The sequence below is a fragment of the Sabethes cyaneus genome, chromosome 2, assembly GCF_943734655.1.
Source record: "Sabethes cyaneus chromosome 2, idSabCyanKW18_F2, whole genome shotgun sequence".
NCBI lineage: Eukaryota > Metazoa > Arthropoda > Insecta > Diptera > Culicidae > Sabethes > Sabethes cyaneus.
In genome coordinates this window covers 241,618,489-241,645,398 of record NC_071354.1, presented here as the reverse complement: position 1 = coordinate 241,645,398, position 26,910 = coordinate 241,618,489, and the positions used below count along the sequence as shown (strand labels likewise).

General features: G+C 37.1%; 1 protein-coding gene across 5 annotated transcripts in view; it reads right to left on the bottom strand.

Moving 5' to 3' along the window:
- LOC128733574 (syntaxin-1A) overlaps positions 1 to 26,910 on the bottom strand; it is a 145,914-nt gene that overhangs the window by 15,109 nt on the left and 103,895 nt on the right. For 2 of the 5 annotated variants that reach the window (XM_053827255.1, XM_053827257.1), the window contains exon 9: positions 192 to 7,448. The exons of 1 other annotated variant lie outside the window; for it this stretch is intronic. In XM_053827255.1, the coding sequence (XP_053683230.1) occupies positions 7,371 to 7,448 (78 nt within the window). In that variant the 3' untranslated portion in view covers positions 192 to 7,370. Of the gene's footprint in view, positions 1 to 191; positions 7,449 to 13,278; positions 16,414 to 26,910 lie in introns of those variants that run through there. 2 more of the 5 variants (XM_053827258.1, XM_053827256.1) reach the window with 2 other exon arrangements.

The following is a 26,910-nucleotide window of genomic DNA, read 5'->3' as shown; positions in this document are numbered from 1 at the left end:
AGTATTTAGACCAGATGGGAAAAAACGATACAGAGTGGAAAAGAGAAAAATAATGTGAATTAGTAATACTGTTAATATAACGAGCTGCTAAAAAGGGAAAATACAAAACAATTTTTGTCACTACGGATGTTGCTTCTGTTGCAGAAGAGAGCTTACAGTGTGGTGGAGAAAACACTCGAGACGTACTGATAGATAGAAAAGAAAAAGTTAAAGTTTAAACAGACACAACGGAAAAGGAAACAAAAACATAATTAAAGCAGATATCAATCAATCAATCATTCTGTTTTATTAGCATTTTTCGTTGAATTCAGTTTGATATTTTACATTTTCACAACGCAACAGTTACGCTTGTGTTTCGTTGGAAACTGTTACGTTTTCTCTCTATATTATCATAGAACTTAGCAGTCTAAAACAATATCGCTGATAACAGAGGCCGAACTAAACAAGAACATAAAAACTTAAATAATACGGTAATAAAATGCTTCACTACAACATCGGTAGGCCATTCTAGTTTCAATGGATAATACCATCTAGCGCAGCTCAGCTTTCCTGCTTATTCGTGATGTCTAAAGTCGTTATTCAAAAAAAAAAAAGGAAAATGTAGCATCCATCGGTCATTCGTACAACACGTTACTTACACGACCATTCATTTTTACACGATATAACTATAATAAACGTACGGTAACAATGGTTTTACAATGTACAGGCTAAAGTTCCGACTGCACCCCTGGGTAAATGGTGCAAACTAGAGTAGTATAAGAGGTTAAGTTTTGCAGGTTTGTTTTGTTTATTGGCTCATAAATAAAAGACTGCTTTTTACATACAAAATAAATATCCGTTCGTTCAATTATTATTATTCGAATATAGTAACGAAAATAAGAAAGGCCTTTCTGCAAGCACAGGCTGGATTTCGCAAAATTCACCGAACTGGTTGGCATACGTTTTATCTAAATCACGAATAAACTAAATGATAATAATTTAAACGAAAAAATTCGAACAAAAAAGTACTTCGAAACTGGTGATGGTGGTGCAACACAAGGATATACGTATGAATTATTTATAGAGGCTGAAAACGCTTTGTTTTTTTTTGTTTCGAGTCTAAATGAGAAATGCTATTACATGGTTTTGAACAGCGCGCGGTAGTGCGGTGAGCGGTTCACGTTTTATGTTGTTACATTATCATCATTATTGTGAATACGATTATTAACTATGCTCTCTCCTACTAGTACCACTAGTCGTGAACAGCGTACCGGTTTATTAGATTAATAACTGCAAATAGTCGGAGTTCTATTTTACGGTTTTGTGACATTGACGGTAATTTTGTTGAAGTTGAAGCACCTTCAACTGAAATGATCAGGTAATATGTTCACTGATAAACACTATTCATTTTGGATGACTCTTTAGAACGATTTTCTTAATTCTTATTTTTTTACGAAGGGACGTTTTTTCCATGGAAGTTTCCAATTCCATAGAAGGGCAAGAAAACACGTGCTATACTATGCTATGTGAGTACAAGCATGACTTGAAGCCAAAAATTGAAATTCGACGCCATTTACTCGTGCTTCTCTGTTTTGTTCCTTTCGTATGTTTCTTTTATGTGATTGTCTTTTTTTGTAGTCTCTTAGCACTTTGCCATTAGTCCTCTTTTATGTTTCTACTTTTTCACTGCTCTTTCCAAAGTTTTGCCTATTCCTATTTATTTTTTTTTCTTCTCTTTTTGTTCATTATTTCCTTACCTTGCATTTTTTGACATTGTGACTTTTCTATATTTTTTCCTTTCTTTCTTTATTTTTCTGTCTTACTTATATTCCTCTTAGTTCACTCATTTTACTCTGCAATATTTTTCCTTTGCTTCGTTTCTTTCGATTAATTTACCATGGCTTTATCTTTTCGTTCTACTTTTATTTTAACATTTTATCTCTCTTCCTTATCATTCACCTTTCTCCCTTTTATTGATCTCTTTCACGTTTTTCTCGGTATATTTTTCTATTTTTAATTTTTCTGTAATCAATTCTGTTCCGTATTTTCTATTTCCATTCTTAGTTTTCGCTTCTCCACCATGCTTTCATAACCTTCTTATTTACTTCCATTTCTTTATCTCTTTTGACGTTGGGAATTTTTAAATATGTTCTTAAGATTTGGGTCGAAGGAATTGCGAATTTCATCATATTTTATATCCGGAGATCTCTTCTGTATGGCACTCTTAACACTGCGTCCATTATTTTGAACCCTTGGGCATAGACTGTACTTATCAATGAAATTAATAATGAAAACAAGATTAGAAACATTGGAGATTTCCTATCTTCCTAGCAACCGAAATTTTTCAATTTACTCGAACATCCCTTTTTTCAAAAAGTTCATGATTCATACACCAATCACCCAAGGTTCATGATCATGCAAGAAAATTTTCTCGACAATTTAGGAAAAATACCAGTCGGAAAATTTTGCTCACGAAAATTTCCTCAGCTATGAGAAATGTTAAAGAAAAATAGGATTAAGATTCTTTTTTCTTATTTGTCAACTTATAATTCCTTAGTGACAACAATTTTTGTACGATAATTTTGTAAAGACCCAGAAGCCAAAAATTAATATATGTGCTAAATCATTAAAACAAAATGTTCCTTTCCTCTTTTTAATTTTTCATTTTACTATTACTGACTTTTTCGCGGTCAAGCGTAAACTCTATTTTGATTAAAGCAGAGGAGCGTTTGGTGCGAAAAATGTTAGACTGAATACTGGGAAAATTTCGATCTGCGGCTAAAAGTATTGGGTTAGTTTGTGGCAGTGGGACTCCAACCAACAGTTTCTCGATTAGTACTCGAGTGCTTTACGCATTCAAACTCTCTTTTGTTGCTTTTTGGTTTATATTTTATATTTTTTGCTTTTCGTTTCCTTTCGTCCTGTTTCATGTTTCTGCTATATCCATTGCTTGTTTGAAGTTATTTTGTTTCGTTTTTCTCTTAATCTTGTTTCGGTTTACTCTTTAATTTTACTCCAATTTTTCTCTCTCACTTTTGTTATTTCTCTTTTTTTGTCATTCCCTTTCTACTCTTGTCTTTCTCTTATATTTTCACTTTTTTGTACTCCAACTGCTTCACCTTATTGTCTCTCTTTTTTTTTCTTTTTAATTTTATTATAGTTTCTTTGTTCTTCCTTCCTTTTTCTTCCGTATTCATTCATCCTTTTCCATTCTCTCTTTTAATTTTCTGTTTGCCATTTCTTTCTTAATATTTTTTTCTTTTTCCCGGCTTGAGTTTGGTATTCTCCCCTTTTTTATATTGTCTTTTTTATTTTATCTTTCTTCTATCGTATTTTATTTTTCTTGATCACGGTCTACACACGATTGACTGCAAATAAATAAATAAATAAATGATGCTAATATTTCTCTTATATTTTTTCTGATGCAACTTTTTGGGACGCTTTTTTTCTCGTTTCCTGTTCCGCTCTTTGTTTATCATTTTTCTTTCAATTCTTTTTTTGCTTTACTTGCTAATTTAAAATTTTCATTCTCGTAATCAAATGTTTTTTCTTCTACTTTCGTAATTCCTCTTTTAATTTGGGGCGAATATTATAAATTCGTACGAAGTATAAGTAGAAGATGCAATATGTCGACGAAATCAATTAATACGAAGTTTTATGTGATAATTTTTGGAACGGGGATGATTTGTGGAAGCCTAATGTTGACGTACAGACATCATTTTGTCAAAATGCCGGAAGGTGGTTGGACAGAATGTGTGAATAATTCTAAATAATCAAGTTACTTAGGAAAGGCCTACGGCGAACTTACGACGACTAGCCTGTTAGGCCTGCATCGTATCTCGAAGCTAACTGGGCAGTACACTGCCCAAACGCAATCAAATTTTCTTGGGAATCCAGAAAAAATATTATCAGGAAAAAATTTCCACAAGGTTGTCTACACTGGTGGAAGATACTAAAGAAATTTCGGAAGAACTATTTTGTACCTCATGAAAAGTTTTAAAAAAATCAGGATAGGATTTTTTCCGTTTCTGAGTTATAGTAGAGTTGAGTTTTTTTCATTTTCTCTTTTTATTTACTATTTTTCTTTCCTTCATTTATAGTACTTTTTTCTCTTTAATTCTTTTCATACTTTCACAAACACTTCAATGTATGTGTTTTGTTCTTTTATTTGAAATTCTGTCCTTCCTTTATTTTTTATTTTTGCTGTTTTATTTGTCCAGTTTAATTTTAATTTTTCTTTCTCTTTCTCAAGTTTCCCTTCTTTTGCTTTCTTTATTCCTCTTTTTCTTAATATTATCAGTTCGCGCGAAGTATAAGTAGAAGAATAAATTTTAAACGAGGATAAAAGCCAAAATCTGTTACCTTTTTGAAAGGAAATTTGGAGCGGGGATGACTTGTGAAAGTCAAATGTTGATGTACAAACATCATTTTAAAGCCCCCAATGGAAGAAGATGAATGAACAGAATGCGCCAAAATTACTCTTGTATTCAATATGTTCGTTTGGCTTTCGTTCTTTATTTTGCCTTTTAATTCCAAGTTTTACTACCACTCGTTTCTGTCCTTTCTATTTTCTCTTCCTTCTTTATTAATTTTTCTCCGGATACTGTTTTTTATTTTTTTATCAATTTATTTACGTTTTACTTTTGATGTTTTTTCTTTCTCTCTTTCATCGTACTTTTCTTGCACCTATTTTGTATGCATACTTTTTCAAATACTTTTCTAACGGACGCGCCTGCATAAGCACCCCTTGCGGACTCTCGCTCTTACTTTTTCATGCACTGTGACGAGCTTTTGCGAGTGTGTATTTAGCAACGTCGTCGTCGTTTTCGCTAGTCATTGGAGCCTGAGTTGCTGATACCGATCACTCGCAAAGGCTCGCACTGCCGCCCGTGAGTAGAATGGAGGGCAAAGACGAAGAAGAAAAGAAAAAGTAATGCAAAATCTGTATCCCAGTGCGCTACTAGCCCTCTCGGGTAGCGGGTTGCTCGCGAGTGGGCTATGCAGAAAGACGCTACGAGACTGTGCATTCGCGAGTGTGTAGTGGTTGTCCTACGCTTGCGTGTGGCGCAAGTGTTGAATGCTATGCTTCTCATACTCGCGTGAAACAACAAACATTGTCTACAAGGCGTCCTTATTCCAAAAATACTTGCACCTTTAGACTTTTCTTAATTTTTAAATATGGCAAACATTCGAAAATGGCGTCGGATATCGAACAGTACTATATGTATCTTGTATTTTTCATTTCACTAAACATTCTAAACATTTACATTCCAAAATAACACGGTTTTTTAAGTTTCATAAGTGATTTGGTTTAGTTGGCTGAGCAGTCTTCATTTTTAGAAAAAATTGTGAAACTTTTTAGATGAAGATATAGTGATTTGCTAACTTAAGTCCGATTATATAAAATATATTATAAACCACTTTGTTGAAGACAAAAATGCGCTACCTTGGATACTTTTTGTGATACAATACATTTAAATGCCGTTTCGTATCCGCCAGTTTTTGCAACATAACTTTTTCAATTTTGTTTTTTCCTGAATCTGTCTTTAGAACGCTATTAGAACTTAGAAAGCTACCTGATTTAGCCCAAGTAATCAAACCTGTAGCGCTGCTCTAGCAGAAAATTGCCGTCTTTAACAAAGTTATTTGTAATAAAATGGACCATTTTTCCGAAAAAAATCAAGCCGCAGGCTTTTAAAACAAAAGCAAATTTGGTTTTGCGATTGTTGAGAAAATGGTCCTAGCTGCAAGGCTATCTCCAATAGTTTTACCGATAAATCAAGTTTCACTTTAAATTGGAAGAACGCGATCCGAGAAAACTTTCAGACAAATAGTTAATAAAAAAATCACCTTTTTTATTTTTCAACGTTTCGATACCTTGTGCAGGTGTCTTCTCCAGCGTTGTTAGTTAGATACCTGCTTCAATCGTTTACGTACAAAAACAGAAAGCACAGGCATTGTTTAACATTTGCGTAGATTTTTGTACTGTTAAAATGTATGTTCAAAAGCTAAGGAAGGATCACTCAACAGCGGTTACCGTCAATGTCACAGAACAACTCACACACGGCACGTTTTTTTTGTTTCGCGGCAAATTCTTTTTTAATGTACGTATTCACTATCACTTCTAACGAACTAACGATTACGAGAACAACGAAAAATAGTATGTTGTAGAAGAAGGTGAGGTATTCAGTTTAAATATATATGTACCTGATTAATTTACACGGGGCTTGCTCAAAGTGAAGAAGGGAAGGTTCGCTACTTTTGTATTCAGATAGCTGGCATACTCTGGATTGTTTTGTTTTTTTTTGGGATTTGTAATTTTTGTTGCTGTTGTAGTTGCTGTTGTCTTTGTTGTTGTTACTGTTGCGTGGTGACTTTTTTTTGCAGTTCTTGCATAGTGTTACTTCTTTTGCTTTTCGATATATAGTTGCCGGACAGACACACAGAGAGATATACACTATGGGCCTATGAGGGGTTTAGTGCTATTATACATATGGTGTCCTTCGTTTGGAGGTGGTGGTTGTGAAAATGGCTGTGGTTGTGGCGGTGATGAACTACACTGGTTGCTTTTGGGTTCAGAGTTGCACTTGTTTTTGGTTTCTGTTTTTATTTCTCAGCAGCAGGTGATTTTGGTAGTAAGTAGCTTGTAGAAACATTTCAGAGTCAGTAGAGATTGGTGATTGGTGCACAAGTATAGGTGATGGTGAGAGACATAGGGAGAGATTTTCTGATTTCACTTAAGTATCGCGTAATACTACTCCATCACAGACATTGTGTTGTGGCTCCGTATTCTTTGCTGGGCTGGTATGTCATCGTGGCAGCGAAAGTTATTCGTATGCAGGTATGTGTGAATAACAATGTTCGAGAAATTTTGATTCCGTGGTTTTTTTTTTATGATCGTCGGTCCGTCTGATAGGGGACCGAAGTAATCCGGAAAAAAGGATAGAAAACTGAGTACCTAAAACGCGCATCTAACGAAAACTGCTGTCTGGAACAACTTTTCCAACAATCATTGTAATAAGTTAGGCATACAATCTAAACAGAAGATATCCTACGTAAGAAATCCGTCTAAGTTGTTGTGATTGAAATTGTTTCAATTGGTAGCACTGATGACGATAGGTTATTTTGTTTTTCTTTGATTTCATTTTTATGTTGTTCAGAAATTGATACATGTTTGGAAATTACTTCCAAATGGTGTTATTCACTATGGATCCATTCCGGGGAATGGGTTTGCGTGTTGTTCCTTGTGCTCTTTCAGTTTGATTTCTCGTCTAAGTAACACCTTTCTGCCGTTTTGCATTTTTTGTTTGTTTGTTTTTGTTTCCGATCGGGTCGTTTTAAGTCGGCGTGCTAGTAGTTACAGTTGTCGCTGCTGCTTGCACACACACCTTTTACATAAAGTAGCTACTGACGTACGAGGCCACAATTAGACCGAGTACAGTTAGACATATCAGGATCATGATCTTCTTCTGCAGGGTGTGCAACGAGAAAAGGGAGAGAACGCACGTTGAAGTTTGAAATAGTGTTTCGAACCAAGGGAAAGAAAAGAATGAAACAAAGAGAAAAACATGTGTTGAAATTTTTTACTATACGTGAAAAAGGACGAACGACCCACGACGTGGGAAGTCATCAAAATACAATACAGTACAAAGAATTAATAGCAAAATATAGTTAGTGTGGGATCTATATTCTGCCCTAGGAAAAGTAAGAGCAGAATTGTCAAATAAATGTCTCAACGTGCAATTATTTAATAACAAAACAAATTAGTGGAAATTTAATGTTAAGACTGAGTAGAAAAAAAATCATGAATGTTATTACTGCTTCAAAAGATTACCAAAAAGGAACAAAATCATGCAAAAGTTGTTAATAAAAAGGTGATTTATAAAAAGTGGAACGCTGGCGTGCCCTTGAGAAGAATTAAACGAAGGAAATAGTAAAGGGAGATAGAAACCTATCTAGGAGGTAAAGTTGATCAAAAACGTTGACACTCTGGAACAGGGTGAAAGAGAATACAAACGAAGCTAACAACCTACGATATCAATTCGGCCCTAGACGTTGTTTTGTTTGTTATGGTTTTGTTTAATTTTTTTCGCTGTGAGTGTTTTAATGTTTGGCAACGGTTTGAGGTTTGAACTATGTTTTGAACATTCTGGTTTATTGGTTGTGATATTGTGGATGAGATGAATGAGTGCCAATAAGCGAAGTTCGATGATACACTTAGTTTTTTTTTAAATCAATTTCTACCGATCCGTGAAAGTTAAATACATGCACTTGTTATGTTTGAATTAATAAATCTAATAAACTACTTAAATCTAAACATGCACTGCGCTATTAGCTATTGCTAACTGGGTTATTTACTAATACACATTCATAAGACCGCTTCGAAGTTTTTGTTGAATCACACATTCTCATTTCCATGTCAGCAAAAACAAAGTGACAAATTCAGGCTCGGTTATTTCATTTGCATTTGTCCGGTCAAAATCAGCTGAAAATCTTTCCCACTCAAATCGTACCTGAAATGTAAACATACCCGACAGCACCCTCTCCACCGTTGATAAAATTCTCTGTAGAAATTCTCAGAATTGCATACACATGTTCGTAGTTTCAACTATATCTTTTAGTTCTTTGAGTGAGTTAAACAATGACAGGTCTTTGCCAAATCTATTAGTTTCAGAGAAAATATATACACGTGTTATTCAATCCTTGAAAGTGAATAAAATATAGTCGAAACGTCGGAGAAAGTATAAAATCCGATTTGATTTTTAATAAACTGACAGACGATCAATATTCAACTTTACAGTCGACAGAACGTATTCATGTAATCGAAACTCAAAATAGAATTTTCAACATTATCCCATATTAAAGCTTTAAAGTTTTTCGTGTTTACCGAAATTGATCCAAACCGTACCTTAAATGTTATGGTAGAGCACCATTGAACTACAGTTAACGCTACGGTAAGATTCACCCAGTTTCACTCGATTTCGGTAAAGACGAAATTTCACGAGATCTCACACAGTCATATCCCATATGAATTTTTTACGTATAATACATTAAGGATTGTAATTATTCACTAGAAATTCTTAACATTTTCGTATGACACAACCTTGAACAAAAAAAACTCAAACATTTCTAAAATGTGCCACTGAGTACTGAAGGATAAGCTCTATTAGCAAACGTAATAATAGAGTACTGGTAGGATGCTTGCGATTTCCAACTCATCAAGTCGAGAGAAACTCGAGCAATGACGATAAAGCCACGGACGATTAAAAAGCAAATTTTATGGCACGGGTTGTACACACCGTTTGGTTTGGTCACCAAAGCTAGCGACGTTGGGTGCAAAAATTGATAGAGTCTTTCTCAATCAATTGACGTGCAAACCATCAGCAAAAAACTATTTTTCAAATTTTTCAAAAGCAAAATTTTGAGAAAAAATAGAATTTAATCGTAATAAATAGGAAAAATGTGAATGATGCAAACAAAAATCAAATTTATATATCATGACATGAGACTGTACAGCAAAAAGTTTAGTTCGTTTGTTTAGATTATCAAGTCTCGCTTCATCATTTATAAAAGAGGGGAAGGTGTTTAAATTTTTAATTTTTAATCCCATGAATATCGCGTCGAAATTTCGACTCAATCAGGGCAAAATTGACGAAGTTATGAGAATATTTAAGCATTCGTTCGCTCCTGGCCAAGTTTCTACACTTCCTTCTCTTGAAAGTATTTTTTTAAAGTACCGAATTTTTAAAGTCCGTCCGTGTTCGCCATAACTCGAAATCTGCTGGACCATCGTTTTTGAAATTTGGTCCACTACATTCTCTCAAGGATACCTTAAGACTCATCTACTTGATCAATACATTTTGAATTCTTTCTCAGATGATTCTATTGCGAGTAACGATGTCACCGCAAAACATTATTTGTAAAACTCCTGGACGCTCTGATAAATAACCATCATCACAGGCTTCATTTATCATAGCAAAATTTTCCAACTAGCCAAGTTTTACGGGTACACAATACCTAATGACAACCATTACTATTACTTACTATTTCAAAAATAAAAAAAAACCAACTGTTTCATGTTAGAAGACAGACACATGGTCTCTTCAGCAAAGTTGTAGAAAACGTGAAAGCAAGCAACTTTGCTGAAGAAATCGAATCGATGTATCTCCATCGGGAGCAAAGTTATTCACCACTTTCTTTGCGGGCTCCCAACAAATGAGTTTTTTATACTTAACTTTTTATAGTTGCCTTTTACAAAAACTGATCATTCCAGGAAATTATCGAAGCGTACGGTTTTGTAGAAGACGACAAATCTCTAGGACCTTTCCTTGCGGGTGGATATAGGTGTATAAGGACGGGCGGCACCATTATAAGTTTGCAGTACTTTGTCCTCATTTAGCCTTTTTTCAAAAAACGACATCGACTCGAGTGTAAAACCTATCGAGGCATTACATTGCTCAATTCAGCCTTCAGACTGAGCCCGTTAGCGTAGTCCTTGGTCAGCGAGTACCAAGCTGGTTTTCAAGAGGGTCGCCGCAGGTCAGATGTTTACCTTACGTAAGTTACTAGACAAGTTCCGGGAGTACAACTTGCAGACTCATCATCTGTTTATGGACTTTAAGGCGGCGTATGATTCAGTCAAACGAAATGAGCTGAGGCAGATAATGCTTGAACATTGTTTTCCGACGAAACTAACTACGCTGATTCGTGCGACGCTGAATGGATCAAAATAGCGGGTGAGATCTGAGCCGCTTCCGTGATGTTAGACGGACTGAAGCAAGAGGATGCATTCCTTAACCTTGCCTTGGAAGGTGTAACATGAAGAGCAAACGTGGAAAGGAACAGGACTATCATCACGAAATCTCACATGCTTCTTGGTTATTACGTCAATATTATCGGAATCAAGCGAAGAGTAGTGGATGAGGCCTTTAGGCCTTTCAAACGGAAAGCAGTGAGATTGGCACTCTGTATTTGATTGTAAGCCACGAAGTAAAACGTCTAATTGCAGCCGAGAATCGGTCTTTCTACGGATTACGTAGCCAGCTGAAGTCCCGTAATTTGCAAATACGTACAAAACTGGCGCTCTACAGAACAATAATCCGGTGGCCCTGAGCGGACATGAACCATGGGCGCTAAAGGAAGACGACCTGATACAGTGAAGATAGTACAATGTGCAAGCTGTGGTAGGCTGGGCACGTGACCAAAATGTCCAACGAAAAAGTAGTCAAAACTATTTTCAAATGAGTACCAGAATGAGGCGGCCGCAGACTTCGGGGCAGACCCCGCACCCGATGAATATGCGCTGTGGAGGACGACGCACAATCAGCTGGTGTTCGAGGGGATTGGAGGACGGCAACCCAGAGCCGACAATACCGGTGAACCATAATTCGTTCGGCACAGAAACGATGACAGACCGTCGCCAATAAAGTAAAGTAAGTAAAGTAGTATTTGAGCTAAGCTTTAAACTGAAATACTGACTTCACGTTTCCACTTGGCCTATTTTACCCTATAGGTTCGTAAAGGTCAGAAAAATAAAGTTTAAACTTAAACTCCGATAATTTTGCAAGGAAAAGCCCAAGATTTGCGGCCTTCTGTAATATTGTGTGTGCCTAGAAAAATGTATTCTTGAAATATGAAATTAACGAAAATAAAGAATACAAAACTAATTTTAAAGCTACTTCCAAAGAAAATGCTCTATAACTTTCTTTACGATAGAGACAGAAATGTCGTTTCTTTAACAAAGTTGCTTGCTTTTACATTTTCTACAATTTTTCCAAAGAAAAGAAGTCTTTATCTCCTGACACACAAAAGTTATGTTTATGATTTTTATCATCATTTTCTGAATATGGGGTATATTCACGCTAAACGAACAAAAATCCCCAAGATACTATATTGCTGAAATGAAAGCAAGGGTTGCTAGGAAAAAACTTTTTTCACCCTTTTGAACCATAGTGCACTCGTTCAAAAGCAGATTTTCCCCTACCGAAACTCTTCACAATACAATCATTGACAGTACTTTTCAGACCAACTCTGCATATTTTAGCCTCATTGGCCGAATTTTGTTGGTATTATACTTCTAACATTTACATGCTTTAGGAACTGTATAATAGGTTCAAGTTTGGCAATACACAATTCTTGAAATTTTACCGAAGACACCAGCATCTACGTCTTATGGTTTGCGACCTATAATTTAAAAGCTTCCTAAATTGGACTTAATAGCATGACATTTTAGAAAGGAAACAAAATTGATTAATTGGATAAACTGGAAAATTTCAATATAGACCAAAACTATATCGGGGAAATGGCCGGTGGGGTTACCACCCAGGCTCTCTCCGGTTGGTACCGGAGCGTTATACTAACTAAACTACCGCCACCCGCCATTTTAGGTAGTCAAACATCTAATTTCGTTTTATTCATCCAAGACTATCACTCCCGTGTATGCATCACGCACTTCCCCATACGACGATAGTATTAGTATGACTGCTCATTGTCAATGTGATAGAAGCAAAGCAGTGCGTTGCCGACATTCGCCACGGCAAGTCTCGGATAAAATCCACTACCGAGTGCGTTTTTTTCTTTTTTATTTATTTGTGTCTGATGAGAAGAATGATGAATTGGATGAACTGGAAAATTTCGATATAAACCAACATGGTTTGGCATGTTCTACCAACTGATTTTGAACCAACATTTTACTATTTTTGCTATAAAATTTTTCTAAAATTGGCACTTTATACAGCACTCGTTCGCTAATTGCACGAATGAGGCGATGCGATTAGCGAATTTCGTTTTTTAATTGCACGATAGTTGCCAATATTTATTGTAAAACGTGATGCGTTATCACTGTAAAGAACTCTTCACATGCATTCACACGTACGCTAAATTTTGGGAAGAACATCTAAATTTTTACAAACGAACTAAAAGCCTAATGAATATGTGTTCAATTAGTCAAAGTTTAGCCAAATTTGCATGAATTTGTTTGTAATGTATCTACGCAATGCAGAGATAGAGAGTTTGCATTCGGCAACGCTGCATTTTTGTTTATAGCAACCACCTGGAAAACCACGTGTAGTTTGACAGATAACTGTTTTTTAGTTGCACGATGGTGCAACTAGCGAACGTGCAATTAAAAGACGGTGCAGTTAGAGGACGTGCAATTAGCGCACGAGTGCTGTATCAGCTAAAGTAACCGCTTGAATTGCCACATAATAACATCAAAACGGCGTCAAATTCGAAATACGCGTATAAAACCGCGCCAATTCCAAATTTTCTGTAAAAAATGACGTAAATCCCAAAATTCGCGATGAGTTTTATGTATTTTGGTGGTATAAAACTGTTAGGTTTTGTTCGTTTTCATTATATTACTGGATTTTACGACAGACTTCGCAGCCAGCTGTAAGAATGCCGGATAATTGTGGGGCTAGTGCTCTGATTCTATTGACTCTAACAGCCTCTCCCAGCCAAAATTTTAATATACGACTGGCTTATTTTAGGCCAACTGGGAGGCAAAATACAGTTACGTATATTTCAATAAAATTGGAAAAATTGTCAGAACATGCCAAACCAGTCAAGCAAACTTTTTGAGGAGGTCTCGACCGATAAGTTTAGATAATAAAAGGTGTTTTGAGCCAAATTCAATGAATTTTGTAGTTCGACAGCTTTGCCAAAGACATGAACCTACTAACCAGTTCCTATGAAAAGTTTGGTTTCAAATATTTAATATAAAATTTTCTGAATGCGTTAAAAGGTGAAAAATAATATTTCAAAAAACTCCTTCAAAGACAATCACATCCAAAAGAGTCGAGAAAGGCAAAGAATGGGTTTGAACCATTTACATTTAGAAGAGCGTTCCCACTTCATGGTCGACTGTAGGGAAAGTTACTTTACGATCAACCAACTTTTTATAATGCTACAGATCCCCCCGGAAATACTACACATTTCAGCGAAGTAGTAACGTAGCATCTATTATTGATTTTAAAGCTGCGTATAATAAAATCAACCGGCAAAATCTGTGGAAAATCGTACACGAAACCGACTCTTCAGAGCAGGGACACGTCAAAGCAAATCGTCCGGAGAAGAAATACAGCTTTGGCTTTAACTGTAGCAACTTCGTTTCGCTTCAAAGCAGTGTCAATGAAGCGGTTTCAATTCATCATGACGCTCTACGCTCACTTTCAACGTCTCATTTGTAGTTTTCTATCAATCAGAAGCAGACCAAACACCAGAATCAGACGCAGACTTGCCTCTATCAGAAGCAGACCAAACACATGTTCTGACTTAATCTTTATAATGAGGTCAGGTAATGCTTATAACGATAGTTTTTTCAGTCGACAGAGTGGAATGTAGAAGAAAATAATGAAACAAAGTTGTTTATAGTATCCAAACAGAGTGGGTAAGGGAGGGGCATTGAAGCAACAAATATGAGTACCGTTTCTTTTGATCTAAGCTGGAGGATCCGCCGATCAAACCAAGCTAGAATGGGTAAAAATACTTCCTTCTTCCAGGCCCTGTGGACCGCAGATATAGGTGAATCACAGCGAATTGGATGAAAAGGAGACTCCACAACCCCTTATTAAGCGGATTATTGGAGGATAATTGGAGGATTGCAACCCAGAGCCGACAATACTGGTGAACCATAATTCGTTCGGCACAGGATCGATGACGGACCGTCGGCAATAAAGTAAAGTAAGTAAAGTAGTATTTGACCTAAGTTTTAAACTGAAATACTGACTTCACGTTTCCACTTGGCCTATATTACCCTATAGGTACGTAAAGATCAGAAAAATAAAGTTTAAACTTAAGCTCTGACTCCGAATTTTGCAAGAAAAAGTCCAAGATTTGCGGCCTTCTGTTGTGCAGATATTGGTGAATCACAGCGCATTGGATGAAAAGGAGACTCCACAATCCCCTTATTAAGCGTGCGACTTATTTCAAACTCCATCAACACTGGTGGGTCCTATTCTAATTTGATTTGATTTGAGGAACGATACACATACTTAATAAGTGTTTTATACCTAATCATCCGCTCTTTCCCCTCCAAAACTTGTCCCACTCTGTTCTTGTCCCAACTTCTATTCAACAAACGCAACAGATTCTCTGCCGCTCTAACCTGAGTTTAGAAAACGATTCTTAAAATTTGCGACAGTTATGCATTTCACGGAGTTCCCAAGCAATAACCGTCGAACAAATCACTAATTAAACTAGTGGCTGTCCATCGCTAGTCTCCGAAATTCCTCGCATAAAAATCGTGTGGAAGAATTCCGCAGAACATTCGTACAAAATTCCAGGACCAGTGTTCTTATATAAGAATCCAACAGTTGGAATCTCCGAAATACCTATAATTCGACAAAGGAATCGCCCTTACTATGAAATAAAAATCCTCGCAATTCTGAAAGCAGAAATTCTGGTGTGTTATTAATGATACGTGAAATCCAATCATTGAAGTTCTCTAATTGATCGAAGCAGAATCTAAACGGCGTTGCGGAATTTAGAGAACCTGCACCAACTCAGAAGCTCAGTAGAATAGGCATTTCGATGGTGTGATGAAAAAAAGAAATACAATACAATACTCGCCGAGCGACGTTTTTAACAAGGTAAAACAGAAGGTTTAATTAATTTCAAATTTCAAGCCCACTTTATAATACAATTAATACATTCAGTAAGTAGTAGTAAGTAGTACTTAAATTATCTACTTGGACAATACACATCTATTATTTATAGACGTATAGATTTTTTCGACGCTTAACAACTAGAGCATTCCGATCGAGGAAGTGCTGATATAGTAATCAGTTGCACAACACCGACTAGAAGTTGATCAGAGGAAAACTATTGAACACATCATGTTCTTAATGCCACAGGTCTTTCTTTTTTTTTTGGTTTGTTTGTTCACATTTTCTCATTAAACTTTCACTTTCTGTCTCATTTGTGGCTTGGCTGACTAGTACGGGGGAATGTCTATAAATTTTGATCCTTTGCATACATATCTTAACGTCCCTAATTCGGTACGCACAGTACCGATATTTACACAAATATCAAGAATAGCGGAACTTGGTCTAAAGTTACTGGAACATCGACGATTAGTTATAACTGTAGATTTAATTGAAACTCCTATTGGTCTCTAACGTTACATCAGTTCATCCATCAATTGGTAATTTATCGCCATCGTTTTTACAGTACAACTAGGGAGAGATTTAAAATGTCTCATGTGGCGACCGGTAGGGGAAAAAACAGTTGAAACTAAAAAAAAGAATAAACTGAAGTGTATGTTTGTGCGTATGACCTCGACCACCCTGTCGCACAGACGCCAGAGGGAGGGGGGACAAAATGGCGATCGACAGGAAACTGTTTTCGTCCGATGATTTAGCTTAAGTAAACTGCTAGTAAGACTATCAAAACGATCAGTGTTATTGCAACGCACACGGCTATCAAGATTTTTTTCTGTAAAGGAAAAGAGAGAAAATGAAGAATAAAAAAGATAAAAGAGGAAAAAAAAGGAAAATTCAATTAATGACTCGACAAGTGCTACAACGCCGACACACGCACACACACAAGCACACTTCTTGTGGGATTACAGACGTCCATGGTGAGGTGAGGAGAATGAAAGAGACAGTATGAGTGGATAACTGATGACCACAGTGACGATAATGGTGAGGATGATTATGATGATTACAGCGACAGTACCGGTTAGGACGACAACGTTTAACACTTATGAAGAAAACATTGGCGTAACTAAGTTTAAGACCCTAATTATAAGTTTCAAATGGGAAAACAACAAATTCGAAATTCTCTAAACTAAAGTTTTAATTTATGTTTTACTTTTCACATTTTTACAATTTCGTTTCGTTTCCTTACCCTCGCCACGAAATCCTAGCTACGCCAAAACGGAGAAACACGGAATCAGAAAGACACGGCAAGGAGGCGTACAAAAGCTTCATTTACAACAACCGCGCGCTGGCATTCTTCAGTAGAGACTAAACTCCAGCCGAAGTAAGTAAGATGGGTCCGAAATGTGGTGAGTGAGAAGAGGTCTATTTACTCCAGAGTGGCAGGGCGGGTTTGGCGTGAAAGTTATTAGCCGCACAGAAATAGAGTACCACCGACCGGTGGGAAAAAAGAACAATTTGTGCACACCAACCAAGAAGGGATGCGAGAACGAGCACACATAAATGAGCACACAGACACGTGCATACACAGATACACACACACAGAGACAGAGGGTGGACAGGGAAACAGAGACACAGAAGGGGATAGAACAGAAAGGAAGGACTTGATTTACACAGTCGCACGATATCGGGCGAAAAAAAAACTCCGCTTATCGCGAGTCATTTCCACACCACGCAAAGAGAGAATGAATTCAAGCCGCCGTCGCCTGTCTATTTCGCGATTCCCCGATTCCTTTCATTTCAGCAAACAGAAACAGCCACCCAAGCCTGTTTGAATAGCGCCAGCTAGCCAGCAAACCCCCGCCTTGCAGAAGCAACTCGTCCTACCATATCCTATCGGATTCATTCGAATTGCATTGTAGGCGATTTCTTTTTGTCGCCCGTATTCTTCCGTATGATTTGCGTTTAATAGATAGGAAAAAAAAGGTCAAGCATAATTTATTATTTTTATCATTCACCAGGAAGCGAAACATTGTCCAGGTTGATGGCAAACATGGAAATATACTTCTACCTTACATTATTACAGGTGAGCAAGAAAGCAAGTAATGGTTATTTTGCGAGCAAGTATTTTGGCAGGTTTTTAATTGATTTCATGAAAACAAGAGCGTCGAACCCATTTACCCCTTTTTATTAAAGCGATTAAGATGAGCGACTGATAGATTTATAGCTTTTCGATTGGGACAATCACTGTTGTTAAATTGTACGATACAGTGCATCTCCACCGGACTCCGGAAATTTTATTGAAAAAGGGAACGCATGGTAGTTTGTACTGCATTCAGAAAAAACTAGGTCGTAACTTCATTTACGTGTTATTTTGAAAACTATTTACAATGCTGATGCAAATGTGTTGAACATTTTAATGAAAACTTTTGCTCGTTTGGTTAAAATAGATTTGAAATCAGAGAAAAGTAGAGCTTTTCCGCTTCAACTCCAACTCTTAAGATGCTTAACAAAAGAACTTTATATTTGAAATGAAAAGCTCTGAAAAATCTGCATTTTTCCCCAAAATGTTGATAGTTTATCCTTCTTAAATCATGTTTATGAATTATTAAAACATTTGAAACTGGGGCTTAGCACGCTCTTTTAGCTTCGATACTGCTCAATTGAGTTGACGATACCGACTCAGCCAAGCAGAATTTCAAAAACTGATGTATAGGAAATCTTGAAGACTTAGTTATTATTTACAACATTGTTGAAGAAAGCATGGCTACTGCTTTTGTATTAACCTTGATACGAGGCGCTATCTCGTAGGTAGCAAAAAGAACGCTTTTAAGATAAAAGTCTGCTTACTTCAGCAATATTGTAGATAATAACTAACTCTAGGTACTAGTGACCTGGACTTGCGGTGCATGTAGTGTAAAAAAATCCTTCTAATTTTATTATTTTTTATTCCACAGATATTCTGTGGCCTCATTCTGCGCGCCTTATTACAACAATACACTAATTCTACAATCTTTTGATTTTTTTTCCAGCAAACAACAACGGATTTGATCCAAATTGTTTCCCTAAACGCTTTCCTACACATTTGCGTAATAACTTTTTTTGATCTCAACGTAAATAGCTTCAAAAATAAACTTTTCTTTTGGTATCGTCTAGAATGCGACCGCATTCATCGGTCTGACTGCTGACCACAGTCAGTCGTTTGCAGTTGGTTAACTAGTAAGACTTGGGTGATTCTAAATGGCTGTAAAATAGACTTCACACAAATGGTGGTCGTGACAGGATAGTTTAGTCTGTTTTACCAGAATTAATCAGGTTCGTTGTTTCTGGTTATGTGAAAGAATTGCCCAAGAAAACCGCGGGTGAAAAGGTGTTACTTTGATAAGAAGATCCTTTTTAGTTAGAACAATGGAAATCGAGCGTAGTTAATGACCGACTGGTTAAAACCACAATGAAATAAAAATTGAAGAAAAACGGAAATCGGTCACTGACCTTCGTCAGCGTGACCATCGCCATTGAATAGAGTGTGTCGTTTTATCTGTCTATACGTCTATAGGTATACGAGCTGACGAGCGCAAATAACCAAAATATTTTGTCCAAAACAAACTTACATAGAACCGTAACGGGACATTGTGGCGTCCTTGGCGAAGGCCGAAGGCTCGTTTGCTCCTTCTAAATTTATTATGTTTGTTTAGATTTTAAACCACCAACCAGATTCTGGACCAGCGTTAAATGCTGAACCACATTTTTTATCAGATTTTGTTCCAAATTTTGTAACAAATTATGGAACAGGTTTGGACTAGATTCTGAACCATATCTTTTATCAGATTTTTGGCCAGATTTTGGAACTGGAGCAGAGCAGATTTTGAGCCACAGCAGCCACCAGCTTTTGAACCAGATTACAGACCTGGACCATATTTTAGATGTTGACACATTTTTTATCAATTTTGGTTTTAGATTTTGGAACAGATTTGGACAAGATTCTGGACCACATGATTTTGTACCATACTTTTGACCAGATTTTGAATCAGACTTTGGATAAAATTTTAGACCCAGATTCAAGACCGGGCTAGGTCTGCGTCAGATTTAGACCAGATTTAAAACAAGATTTTAACCACATTTTTGATCACCATTTGGACCTCCCTTTTGATCAGATTCTGGACCTGAACAAGATCTTGGAGTAGCATCAGATTCTAGATCAGATTTTGGACCACATTTCTATCGAACTAGGGCTAGATTCAGGATAATATTTCGGACCACAATTTTTATCAAATTTTGGACCAGTTTCTAGACCTGGACCAGATTTTGGACCTTGCCCCGACTCTGGACCACATTTGTTATCAGATTGTGTACCAGATTTTGCATCAAATTTGGGTCTAAATTCTGGAACTGAACCGGAATAATAACCAGATTTTAGGCCGCATTTATGATCAGATTTTAAAGCACCAACCAGCTTTTGGATCAGATTTTGAACCAGACTCTGGACCTGGGTCGTATATTGGACCTGGACTATGGATAACTTTTTTTATTATCAATTTTTGTTCCAGATTTTGCAACAAATTTTGAAACAGATTTGAACTAGATTTTGGACTACATTTTTAATTAGATTTTAGCCATATTTTAGACCAGATTCTGGACCTGAACCAGATATTGGATCTACATCAGACTTTGGACCAGATTCTGAAGCATATTTTTTATCAGATATTGGTTCAAATTGTGGACCAGATTCTGGGTCAGATTATGAGCTAGATTTTGGACCACATTTTTGATCAGATTTCAAACCAGCAACCAGATTTGGACTAGATTTTAAACAAGATTTTGAACCACATTTTTGATCATATTTTGGACCTCCCTTTTGATCAGATTCTGAACCTGAACAAGATCTTGGAGCTGCATCAGATTCTAGATCAGATTTTGAACCACATTTTAAATAATATTTGAGACCACATTTCTTATCAAATTTTGAACTAGTTTCTAGAGCTGGATCAGATTGTGGACCTTGCCTGAATTCTGGACTTCTTTTTTTTATCTCATTTTGCATCAAATTTGGGTTCAAATTAATATAAACCAATATAAACCAGATTTTGGGCCACAGTTATGATCAGATTTTAAACCAACAACCAGCTTTTGGATCAGGTTTTGAACCAGATTCCGGAGCTGGACCGTATTTTGGACCTGGACTAGATTGCGAATCACGTTTTTACCCTAAGTTTTATCCATTTTTGTTCCAGATTTTGTAAAAAATTTCGGAACAGATTTGAGCTAGATTTTGGACTATTTTTGTAATTCGATGTTGGCCATATCTTGTACCAGATTCTGGACCTGAACCAGATAATTGACCTTCATCGGACTTTGGACTAGATTTTGGAATACGTTTTAATACATTTGGACCAGGACCAGGACCACATTGTCGATCAGATTTTGGATCAAATATGGGACCATATTTTAAACCAAGACCAGATTTGAACCTGGACCAGATTCTGAAGCACATTTTTTATCAGCTTTTGGGTCAAATTGTGGACCAGATTATTAACCAGATTTTGCACCACACTTTTGATCAGATTTTAAACCAGCAACCAGATTTTGAATCGGATGTTAAACCAGATTCTGAACCATATTTTGGACCTACAGAATTTGGAACAGATTATGGACCACATTTTTTATCAGGTTTTGGATCAGCTTCTAGACCTGGTTCCACAGCATCGCAGCGTAACTTTGTGACGGCCTAGGCAAAGACCCGCCTCGCTCCACCCTCATTTCTTAAGGGGGACCCTACTCTGGAAAGTCGAAAAAATCGAATTTTGTTTTTAGCATTTTCGATACGCACACCTTCAGAAATGTCATGCCAAATGGATTTTTTAATATCTGATCTCGTTGAAAATTTACGGCAAATATTGTGGAGTCACCTCAAGCGAAGTCCATTGATGTACGAAACTTTGAACGCGTTTTCCCCAAAACCATGTTGCTTTAGCTGGCGGTACGTGTATCTCAGAATCTAGGGGACCGATTTGGCTGAAATTTTTTTTCAGCATGTAAAAATGAATTATCTAAATTATTACGTAGCCGTTTTTTGATATCGCAATTTTTCAATATTTTATAAGCTTTTAATTGGCGATTTTTGATGAAAAAACAGAAAAATTGCCGCCATTTTGGTAATTTTTCGAATTTTCAAAAACCGCTACGTAACAATTTAGATATTAACATAAAGCTTCAAAATCATCCTTGAAATCCGTTCTACGATACTCTGTTGGTTCGCGGCACGTACCGCCAGCAAGGAACTATTTTCTAAAAATTACGAAAATCTATTATTTTTCGGTCTTCCAGAGTAAGGTCCCGCCTTAAATGAATGTTTCCTCGAATTTTTTTTTTTGGAATTAAACCGTAATACATGGTTCGTAAAACTTCCTGTGTCCAGTACTTCGCAACACTCGAGAGTGACGCCCCTTAGAGTTAGCACGCTTGGCAAGGGCCAGTGTGGCCAATGGCACGCTACGGTGCTGAACGTACATACTGCTTTATAAATATAGTGAGATATCACATTTGTTTCCTTTATAACAAAATTGTCCGTTCAAGCCATACATGTGGGAGAAACGAAACAAAATTTGACTAATAGATTTTTTAGTGGATTGAAACTAAATAAACTCCGTAAGCGGAATATTTTCATCTACGATCCGTAAATTTTACTAAAAATATTAGTCGCTTATACAATAAAATATTATTACTTGTTTCGAAGGGTTATTTGTTCGGTACATTATAGGAAAATTATTTTATCCATGTTTTATTTTCCAAGTATGGATAAGATACTCCGTGCTCGAATTTGGACGATCCGAACGGCGATCGATGTTCACGGAATGATCATTATTCAATTAAGTATATGGTTCGGTACGACCATAGACGGATGAAATGGTTTGGTACGACCATTGGTGAGTAAAATGACTCTAACATGGCATTTAATCAAAATGGTTCGGTACGAACATTTTTTAGTGAAGTATATGGTTCGGTACGACCATAGGTGTATGAAACGGTTCGGTACGACCATTGGTGGATAAAATGATTCTCTATGACATAGAATTGTTCGACCTTAGACAAATGAAACGTTTCGGTACGTACGTGCTGGTAATTGCGCCAGACTGCTGTACCTTCTGGTCGATCGGCTCTAAGGGATCAACCACCGCCACAAACTCTGTCTCAGTTTCGTTGGAAGAGTTTCAGGATTTCGTTCGCCTAATAAATATAATAAATGGCAATTGGTGGCAAATTGTTTTGAAGCGTGTAAGACACTTCTCTATGCTTTTATATTAAGTAGTTTTTTTAATCATTGTGAGAAGAGGAGAGATGTGGTGGTTGAATATCCAGCATCAGAACATGCCTCGCGCAAGATAAACTTTGCTCAAATGGTGTTCCTTTTCTAAAAATTTCAACCCAGCAGTTTTTTTAATTTGGTGCTTATTAAGGAGCCTTCTCCTGAGTTAAACCGGTTTCAAAAATCATCAGCTTTGAGCCTTACAGTTTAGTGACAGTGCACCATGCGTCTCCATTGCACTACGAAATCCATTTATTTGCTTTCAAAATCATTTGCCTAGGTTCAGTAGTTCAAAAGGTTGGCACGACTTCTACATCCGGTCCGATCCGGTCGACACGATCCGGACATTAGACATAATGGACGATAGGAACGTGAAAAGGGTTTTCCCATAGACACGTTTGTCTAATGATTATTTGAATAGAAAAGAATTCTCAAAACGCCATCAGTAATATTATCTTTAGACGCAGCTCATCCTGAAAGCGACTTCAAAATCGGATGCTTTGTCGTATTTTTGTAGAATAACCAGTTTTATGCTCGGTTTTTAAAACCAATTTTTCAATTTTTAATTTTTCTTCGGACTTCTTTTTATATTATTTTGATGAGTCCAACGGAACCAAAACCAAATTTCTCTGAGTTTAAACTCTCACAAAAAAAATTGACACATTTGAACACAATTTTCATCAACCTAACGCATAAAACCAAAATCATTACAATCGGTTTAGTGGTAAAAGGTATGAATTATTGAAGAAAGAAATGTCGAAAAACATGACAATTATTGTGGCCTTCCAAATAAAGAAATATGGGTCTAAAATTTATCGGAAAGGAACAAATACACCAAATTCAAATTTGGCTTTTGCGAATCAGTGTTTGTACAAGATCATGCATGATCTGCATACAAGATCATGCTAAAGTTGACTTTGTAAAAGTACCATTTTAGGATAAATTTTCAACCGGTTTTCGAACTGTTTTTACTTTTGTTTGCGTTAGGTTTTGTAAAACATGTCTTCGAATGTGCCACCTTTTTTTTTTTGGATAAAATGACGGCCAGACTCGTCAAAATTAGTTCTTATCTGAGTCCAAACTCAAGGAACCAAACAAGCCAGGGCTAAACAAATTGATTCACCGATAATTAAACGATCAAGCAGCTAAACTAAAGCTGCTTTAGAAAGAGCTTCTAAGCATTGCATTCACACCATTGCTCGACATTCCATCGGCAAATTTTGAAAAATCACAGCAAGAATCTTTTTCTAGCAACTTTTTCTTCTATGAAAAATAATTATACGCTATTTGCCGTATAACCACCACGGGATGTTTGGCATATAAAACAGGAAATAAAATTAACTGCTGTAATTACCGTTGAATCTGTGCAGTATTTTTTAACTGCACCTAGCCGGGATTCGTCGAACAATGCAACAGCAGCGTGTTCGGTTTGATGGCTTCCTTCCTTTACACGGACATTCAGGCTGCATTTGATAAAACCAACCATCAAGTGATAATTGCTTAACTTAATCGACTTGGATTCTTTTTATTTTAATGGTTACTCTTCTCTACCTGGTTAACACAAAATGACAATGTAAAACATTATTAAGGCAATGTTGCAAGTAAAAATCTAACTAGTTTGGCACACAAGAATTTTTCGTTTTACAGTGCCTTGAAATAGGTCAGCCACATCGTTGCAGTTTGCCTCTTTTGCATTGATTCGAAAATCGATGGACCTGTGGAATGGAACGAGCCTCTACTACAAGTGCTTAACGGGGTGCTTTATATGAACCATCGAACGATGACGACGACGACGACGACGGCTTCGAGAGATTTTACTTCCTAGGATGATCGATCGGGGTGTAACTTAGTACGGCAACCTTCGAACCTGAAAGGATTGCGTCCTTCTAGAGAGTATAATCACACTTATTCACATCATTTCCCTTGCTCTATACGGCTTTATCTCACCTTTTTTCTCCCGTGAACCCAAGCTTCGGAAGAACGAACGAAGAGGAGCAACATGATATCATCATCGGTGTCAGTGCCCGAAGGGTTTACTTTGCTAACCGGGCCGCTTTTCGACGTTGCTTTCTTCCGAGAGCCGACTAAAGTTTCCCGTCTTTTCATTGGCAGCTGATGTTGATAATAATAGGGATCTTTCATACTCGGCTGGTTCGAATTCGAAGCGTCTGCCCCCAAACGGAGTCGAATCGTTTGATACAACCGGGAATCGGGAATCTCATTTCCGGGACTTTTTTTTTTTGTGTTGCTCCTCCAATATCATCATCCACTTTTATTTAGTGCTCTTGATTAAATGCAGATAAAAACGAAGCGTCTAAAGCCGACCGCAAAACCGACCGATCTGAAGTATTTAGAATACGATTTAAGTTTTTCATTAAATTCAACAGCGTTGCAGATGACTGCTTTCGCCTTTTCTGTCAAACAAGTAATTGGTGGAACTTTGACCTTTTCATATATACGACCACGCCAGGACCGACACCCGTTGTTGGCAGTCTGGCCGCATATGATGTGGGCGGTCACTGGCTGTGCTGAACTGCGAACGGTTGCATCTCTCCTGCTACAGAATTTTGCGGTTCCGGCATGCGCCGCCCAGCCAACCAGCCGTGGGAGTACTAATATGATCCACGTGCTGCTCATTTCTTTAGGCATTGGGCTTGAATATGGAGCAACGTAAATGTACCTACACCAATTAGGTTCATGTTTCACTAAACCAGATGGAACTCTCGATCCCGGTGGGTTTCTCAATCATAACCATATATAGGTATTTAAGGCAGATTTTGTGATTTCAAACCAGGATCAATACAGGTATGACTAGTTCGACGTCGAATATGAAGGTTTATCTCGGATAAATGTTATTTTTTTATCTTCACCGCAACCTTGAGGTTACATCCCCGGCAGGTCCTTCCGGTTGTGTCCTTCCTGTTCACTTCGAAAATTGGAAATAAATTCTCTGCAGAACGAACATCGTCGAGCCACACATCGCTTCGCTACACGTTTTTCCTTCTCCATCATACACATGGCACAGGTAGCAACGCTCCGGTTCGGTGCGGTGTGACAACAAGCGAGTGCAATGAAAATGTGGCGTTGGCAGTAAAAACGACCCTCTGGGTGGTAATTATTTTCACTGAGGCTCTACTTTTCCGAGGTTCTTTCTCGTTCCTGGAAGGGCCCGGCCCGGCCCGACCGGATTTGTGTAATGTATACAGCTTTTTCGCACGGATTTGAGATGAAAGCTCCGCACAGCCTGTTGCAACTGTTTTGGACTGGAGGCAGAAGGCTGGCCGGGGTTTTCAAAAGGTTAACCAGTAAACCGCCAAAGCTGCTGCAGCAGTAATGAAAACGGTAAACTTTTGCTCCTTTCATTGGAAGATATTTAGCTAACAGGATTATTAAAAATTACGATTTCGTCGATTAAATGATTTTCGGGTACACGAAAGTGTTTCGAGCTGTGGTTTCACTTTTGAAAAATTTGCGGCAAATTGAAATGAAACATCACTGTTTTGCGAGTTGCAGAATTAACGTCCGGGTATTTTTAAGTATTCCGCACTTCATTTTTCACAGTATCGCTATTGATTAACTACCTCGCTCTTGGAACCAGGAAATGTGGAATTATAGTTATAGTTTGCCCTTGGACAAGCAGGATTGAGCAGTCTCAATACAATTCTTATAACTAGCTTTGGCAAGAAGTTTCATCGTCATCAAAGCTGAGTGCAACTTAAGTTAAAGGAAGTTTGTGGAAAAGCCTAATAATAAACCAGTGCTATTTGTTCTCTTTCGTTTGGGTTAATTAATTAAGATTACAGAATTTTAAGATGTTTTATTGGCTGAAATTGATTCGTCTTAGTACCACCTCAGTTTAAAGTCGTGCCAGGATGGTTGCTGTACAATAAACTCAACCAATTTAAATTTGTCAATATAATTACATTCTTAATAGTTGAGCTTCAAACCCAACCACAACGCAATAATTTACTTCCACATATTTTTATATCTTCATATTTTTGTCATCTATCATCAACATCAAAGTCGCGA